This window comes from Belonocnema kinseyi, chromosome 7 (assembly GCF_010883055.1).
Source record: "Belonocnema kinseyi isolate 2016_QV_RU_SX_M_011 chromosome 7, B_treatae_v1, whole genome shotgun sequence".
NCBI classification, from domain to species: domain Eukaryota; kingdom Metazoa; phylum Arthropoda; class Insecta; order Hymenoptera; family Cynipidae; genus Belonocnema; species Belonocnema kinseyi.
Genome location: NC_046663.1, coordinates 104,928,382 through 104,935,951, shown reverse-complemented (window position 1 = coordinate 104,935,951; position 7,570 = coordinate 104,928,382). Strand labels below are relative to the sequence as shown.

At 34.4% G+C, this 7,570-nt stretch overlaps 1 protein-coding gene across 1 annotated transcript in view; it reads right to left on the bottom strand.

Annotated features, from left to right (window-relative positions):
* The window catches only part of LOC117177310 (rhamnogalacturonate lyase-like), a 9,925-nt gene extending 2,830 nt beyond the window's left edge, over positions 1–7,095 (bottom strand). The window contains exon 1 of the mRNA XM_033367921.1: positions 7,001–7,095. Coding sequence (XP_033223812.1) covers positions 7,001–7,067 — 67 coding nt within the window. The 5' untranslated portion in view covers positions 7,068–7,095. The remainder of the gene's footprint in view (positions 1–7,000) is intronic.
* Between the last annotated feature and the right edge of the window lie 475 nt (positions 7,096–7,570).

The window sequence follows — 7,570 nt, the reverse complement described above, 5'->3', positions numbered from 1 at the left end:
CAGCCAAATAAATCCTTAGGTACAATTTTTTTGGAGAAGGTTTAGATCATTATTTCGAAGTAACATTCAACGAGGAACCTAGTAGTCACCTTAGTTTTGACTTAGACGATGACCTTCATGGTTATTTTAAGGTCACCTTTATTTTTTGATGGAATGATCCATTTTTGACATTGGCAATTGAAACAGCAGACAATTGTACCTTAAAAAGTGTAGTCAGGTCATAGATAAGGTGTGACCCTGATTGACGTTTTAAGGTCATTTAAACTTCAATATGGTCTGAAGATTTTATCGCAAGTTAGCCTGTGAAAATCATCCTCTAACCCTACTTACTTAGTTAAACAATATACATTAAATAGTGACCACCGAGTGACCATGACCATGACCATCAAGGTCATATCAAGTTCAATCTTTGTTCTTTAATTGAAACGACTCTGTTTGACTTAGGAAATCGAAAGATGGGAAAATTAAAACATTAAAAAATGTAGTCAGGTCATAGATAAGGTTTGACCTTGATGGGCATATCAAGGTCATTCACACTTCAATATGGTCTGAATAATTGTTCGCAAGCTGGCTTGTGAAAATCATCCTACCTAACTTACTTACTTAAACAATGTGAATTAAATAGTGCATTTCATTTTCAAGAAAATAAATGTGAAATTTGTCTTTGTTTAGATACTTTAAAATCACGCTAAGAATTACAATGTCATTTTAAGCAATCAATTTTATAATTTTTATAAACAGGATATTAGCTGCAAAGCTGTTGCGCGACCTTATAGGACAGTAAGAGATCTGTTGAGTCAAACATTTAGGGCTGGAAGGATTTAATTTCAGTATCGACCGTTAAACGAACCATTAGAAGATTCAATGATTTCGGCACTGTCGGAGATCTACCTCGAGAAGGCAGACCGAGGTCAGCTGGAAATGAGGGAAACTCATTGAAAGTTTTATTATCATTTACTCAGGATCCGCATAATTCTGTTCGCAGGGGTGCTCAAGAAATTGAAGTAAGTAAATCTTATGTTCATAATATACTGCAGAGAGCAAACTTTCATCTAATTAAAGTAATACTTATTCACAAGTTAAATGAAGATGATTTCGATCGTCGCGTTGAGTTTTCTGACAATATGATGACACGTATAATTAGAAATCCCAATTTCCCATACAATATAGTCTTCTCAGGCGAGGCGACATTTCAACTTGATGGAACCTTAATTAGGCATAGTTGTAGATATTGGGCAGATGCCAACCCTCATTGGGCACGAGAAGACATCGCAATATTTAAAAAAAACTCAAGGTTTGGGCTGACATATTCAATAATAGAATAATAGGACCAGTTTTTATCTATGGTAATTTAAATGCTTAAAATTATGAAGCCATGCTTAGAAATCAAATAGTCCCTGTAACAAGATATATTGTTGGAGACAACTTTGATGAGACATGGTTTCAGCAAGATGGTGCAGGTCCTCATTACGCAGTAGATGTGCGCGCTTACTTAGATACAGTATTTGCTATTCGGTGGATAGAACGTAGAGGTACAGTTGAATGGCCAGCTTGTATCCCTGATTTAACACCTTTAGATTACTTTCACTACGGCTATATCAAGGTTCGAGTGTGCAAAACAAAACCTGAAAACTTAGCAGAATTGCAGCAAAGGATAATAGACGAATCAGCCCTCATTCCAACTGAAATGATTGTTAATGCTGTAAATTATTTCTAAAACCGTTTAGCTTACTGTCAAGGAGTAAACGGAGAGCACTTTGAGCACTTATGTTGAGAATATTGAACATCTCATTCTCTATTACAGATCGTGAAAGATAACGAGACTCTGGACAAACAGCATCCCATCGTGAGAGGCAAGGGGACTCACGCTAATCAAGTAGCCCGAATCGTAAGAGCCTAGTATTCTAAGAGGAAATGACAGTGAGGTAGTGGATGATCCACAAGCTACTTTGTGAAAAAAACCAGACCTGAAGTTTAAATGATCTTAAGATGACCTCTAGGGCACTATTAACCTGGCCATGAATACGTTTTTAAACGTCAAATTTTCCGCTCTTTTGATTGCCAATGACACAAAGGATCGTTTAAACTAAAAAACCAAAGGTAACCTTCATATGACCTTGATGGTTATGGTCAAGATCACTCGATAGTTAACATGCAAATTGTCCATGTAAGGAATGAAGCAAGTGAGGTAAGAGAAGATTTTCCACAAGCTAACTTGCGAAAATATTCAGACTTTATTGAAGTTTGAATGACGTGGATATGGCCATCAAGGTCACACCTGACTTATCCCCTTGATATGCCCTTGATGGTCATTGTCAAGGTCACTTTATGGTCACTATTTAGCGTACACTGTTTAAGTAAGTAAGTTGGGTGAGAGCATGATTTTCACAAGCTAGCTCGCGAAAAAATGTTCACACCTTACCTATGACCTGGCTACACATTTAACATTAAATTTTTAGCTATTTCGATTGCCAATGTCAAAAATGGGCCATTCCATTTAAAAAACAAAGTTGACCTTGGAATAACCATGAAGGTCATGGTCAAGGACACAACTAAGGTCACCACTAGATTCTTTGTTGAAAGTTATTTCCAGAATGACCTCAACCTTCTCCAAAAAAATGGTACCTAAGTATTTATTCAGCTGTCCCTGGACTTTTTGGACACCCTCTATTGCCTGTAATACTTCCACAGTCCCTGGCCATATTATTAGACCAAAGATAAGAAATAAGTATTTCACATTATTTTTGTTCTTTTATTTTAAAACCGTTAGCATGTCTTAACAATAATTGCATTTCCATACCTATGCTAAAATTTTGTGTGATTTTTGAAAGTCTTATGCCGTTTGAACTTATTAAAAAAGGAAAAAGTCACTATTCTTGACTGGCCTGGAGATTCTGTAGCCATACATCCTTTCGAGAATTCTTGATACTTTATAAAATCTGAAGTTTGTAAACACACTCCTATGGCCAAGGAAGAAATTATTCATATATTCAATGACACTTGCTTATACAAGGTAGAGATAGGAAGAAAAATTGAGAATTGTATAGACAGCATGCCTCGTCGCATCAAATCTGTGGTGGTTGCTTAAAATGATCATACAAAATACTGATTTCAGTCAAAGATTTTTTTTCATTGAAAATCTGATGCAGTCCAATATAAATCACTACATTTTGAATAAAACTCATTATATTATATATACGCTCTCATATTTTGACAAAGGCTGTTTAAAAAGTAAGGTGTATCATAGCTAAAATAGCGAAAAAGTGATTTTTCAGCTTTGGTCTAATAATATGATCTAATAATTACATTATTATATTGACAGGTTCTGTTTTTAAATATACAGTAGAACCTGGATATAACGAATTTCAAAAGACTGCGAAAAAAGTTTGTTAATAGCGAGGATTCTATATAAATGAATTTCGCTCCTTCTCTTTCAAGCCAGAATTTAGGGGTTTTTTGGGGGTCTTCAGAAATGCAAAATTTAATTTTCAAAAGAGGTGCTTTAAAAGAGATGCTTCCCACCGGAAAACTTCGTTAAAAAAATAAAAGACTCCATAAATCAGTATTGGTGCCCAACAGGAGCCAAAAAAATCTAAAAATTCTGATATGCTTAGTTTTGGTTAAAGTGCATATTTTATTTTAAGGCTAGTTTTTTTGGAGACAGTACTTACGCACCCAGGCTAAATGTCAGCATAGGCGAATATTGTGCTATTTCTGGGCTCTAAAAAGAAAAAGATATTGAATGTGTACGAGAAAAAATATACCGCAAGTCTGGCTAGTTTTGAGTTCATTGAAAATAAAAAATTATATTGTCAAAAAACAAAGCATAAAACTGACAGCTATCCCTAACTAAAAATATAGATGTCAAACAAAACATAAAATATAATTCAAAAGTCAACTGTTTTGTGGGTATCACAAAACACTGCCGAAAAATTTCCAAATGAAAAAGAATCATACTATTCACCCTCGAAAAACTCTACACTATACCCACGAACCCACAGTAATAATAAAAAAATCAAATGAAAAAAGACCCTTTATGCATTTAACGAAACCCTGCTTAGCTAACTTCAACTAAATAAAACATAAAGATTTTCATTAAAAATGAGTTCCACAAAGACGTTCCCAAAAATCGTTTTGATATCCTCATCTCCACAGTAACAATAAACAACACTTGGGAACTACCCTTATTACACGTAAGGAACCAAGCCTCACCATATATCCCCGCAGAAATATTACACGACCCCTAGGAACTAGCCCAATCACATTGAACGAATCCAGTCTTACCTTCCGTAAATTAAAACGTTAAAAAATATTTCAAATTACAAATAATCACCACACACAGCTTTCCAAATCTCTAGTAGATATATCCACCATCGCAGTAATACTCTACAACCGCTAGGGGTTGCAGAATATTACTGTAACTGTAGATATGTCCACTAGAGACCTTGAGAGTTGTGTGCAGTAGTTATTTTTAATGAAACTTTTTTCGGCGATTTTAGTTAAACGCAGCTGAGACTTGATTCTGTAAATTTGATAGGTGTAGTTTCGAAGGTTTTTGGAATATCACTGTGAGGTTGGATATATCTACTCGAGAATTAAAAAGCTGTGTGTGTTGATTAATTTACATTTTTAATATTTTTTGCCGTTTTACTTAATGGAAGGTGAGACTTGGTTCGGTAAATTTAATAGGCGTAGTTCCTGGGAGTTTTTAAGTGTAACTGTTGTGTGGGGGGGGGGGGGGGGGTATGTCGGATAGAGACTTTAAAAACTGCGTGTGTTAATTATGATTAATTTGAAAAATTTTTGGCCGTTTTAATTTACGGAAGGTGAGAATTAGTTCGTTAAATGTGATAGGATAGGGGTAGTTCCTAGGGGTCATGGTATATTGCTATGGAGGTAGATATATTAACTGGAGTCTTAAAAAGTTCCTAGGGGTGATTCTTTTTAGTTAAAATTTGTTACGGTTTTATTTAAAGACAGCTGAGACTGGATTCATTAAATTTGACAAGAGTAGTTCTGGGGACTCGTGGAATATTACCGTGAGGGTGAATGTATCTACCAGAGACTTGAAAAGCTGTGCGTGTTGATTATTTTTCATTTATTATATTTTTTACGATTTTAATTTATGGAAGATGAGACTTTCATAAGGCGAGTATTTCATAGTAGGGTAGTAGGTATAGTTAAGAGATTTCCGAGAGTGAATGATCTGATTCTTTTTCATTTGGAAATATTTCGGCAGTATTTTGCGAACCCCGCAAAACCATTGACTTTTGCTTTGTGTTTTCTTGAGTTTAATTTAATATCTATATTTTTAATTCGGGGTAGCTATGTGTTTTATGCGTTGTTTTTTGACAATATAATTTGTTATTTTGAGTGAACTCAACACTTACTCAGACCTACCTATATGGTTTCTCGTATTCATTCCATATCTTTTTTTCTGAGATTTTTTGAAGGTTAGGGTCGGTTTCTCGAAATAATTTGCAAGTATTTTTGGGAGCCCAAAATAGCACAATATTCAGGTATGCTCACATTTATGCTGGGTACGTAGGTTATTTTACGGGTAATTTTCAGGAGCCAGGGGTTGTTTTTTGATAATTAATTTTTGCAGTTTTTTGAGAGTCCAAAAAAGCCCGAAATTCTAGTGCTGTTGATATTTTTAATTTTTCAATTTTTCTGTGGTGGAGGTGCCAGCGGGCAGCGCCTCCACATAAAAACTCCCTTTTTTGAGAAAAATAAAAGACTCCAAAAATCGTTATTGGTACCCAAGAAGAGGCCAAAACCCAAAATTCTGATATGATTACTTTTAGTTTAAGCGCTAATTTTACTTTAAGTGTAGTTTTTCCGAGATATGAGTTGATATTCGAAAATTAATTTTTGCATTTTTGAAGAAACCAAAAAAGAAGCAAAATTCTGGCGCTGTTGATCTTTTCAATTTTTTCAATTATATGTTGTGGAGGTGCTGACGGGCATCACTTCTACCAAAATGTCCAGTTTTTTTTAGAAAAATAAGAGAGCCCGAAAATCAGGATTGGTGTCAAAGAAACCCCAAAAATCCCAAAATTTTGATATGCTTAAATTTATATTGTGCGCATATTTTATTGTAAGGATAGATTTGGAATGATATGCGTTGTTTTTTCAAGATTAGTTTTTACAGTTATTGAGAGCCCAACAAAAGCCGAAAAGTCTGGCACGGTTGATTTTTTTAATTCGTTCAATTTTCTGTAGTGGAGATGCTGGCGGCCAACACCTTCACCCCAAAGTCGGTTTTTTGAGAAAACTAAAATAGCCCAAAGATCGGCTTCGGTTCCCAAAAAAAGCCCAGAATTAGGTCATGAAGAAAATATTCAAATTACAATTTCGAAGTGCTAATGGAACGCACTTGATTGTATAATGCTTCAGTATTAAGGCTTATACATAATTTTAGACATTATTCCCATTTGACAATAAAAATTAAAAATTTCAACGCGTTCCAAATTGACTGACTCCCCCTAATAAATAAATGTTTTCCTTGTTTTAAAATACTATTTATGGCAGCGTTCACATATGATGTCGCGCTTTATTTTAAGCTTTCTACCCCCCCCCCTGCCCCTTGTCATGCTTAGTCGAGAATTAACGAGACCCCACCTATAATATTACGTCACCTTCTTTCGACCCCCCCTCCTTTCACATTTTTTAAAATAATTATAAAATACTTTTCGGAATTATAAACCTGATTATTAACACTTTTTTATTCTTCTCAAAGAAGGTATCAAACAGTTAGGATATAGATGGACTTAATACTTTTCAAGTTGTTAAATAAAAACAAAAAAACCCTCCGTGATATCAAGCGCAAAATGACTCGTCCCCCCATGTGTCACGATTTGTCACGCTTGACAAGACCCCCCCCCCCCCCTTCCCCTCGATGCGTAACATCATAAGTGAACGCTCCCTATTCTGAATTAATAATTAATACTGTTTTTTTCAAAATAAAGTTGTATTACGTAATTAGAAGTTCACTTACCAAAATGAGAATGGTCAAATGTGAGAATGAATAATAGAACAATGAAGATAAAAACTTGATGATCCATTCTGAATGTTGTTTTACGGCATTCAACGAGGAAGGAGTGAACCGCAGCATTATTTATGTAAGTAAACATCCCCTCCTGTAAACTCCGATGGTAATCTTTTAATCTGTTATTGATGATTACGAGATAAATTCTTAAAACATATTTATCATCGTTTAGGTAATTAACTTGGAAAGACAACAAAATATTAACTTCACTGATCATTGAAATTTATTTCTTATTTTAATGTAAATCTCGATCTTACCCAACAAAAATTCAAACACTGTGCGTGATTTTTCGATTGTTTATTTCAACATGGCACCACGCGAACTATTTAAATTAAATATAAAAATCGCCTTTTTTAAAGAAATAGTATAATTATTTAATTCTTTATTTTGATATATTCGGAAGGTAGCAGACAACTACAACCAATAACAAAATTATTTAAAAAATGATGACCAATATTTACTATATAAATTTGTTTAAAAAATGTTCATTTGTTAGTAATTTAATGCCATATTACTATA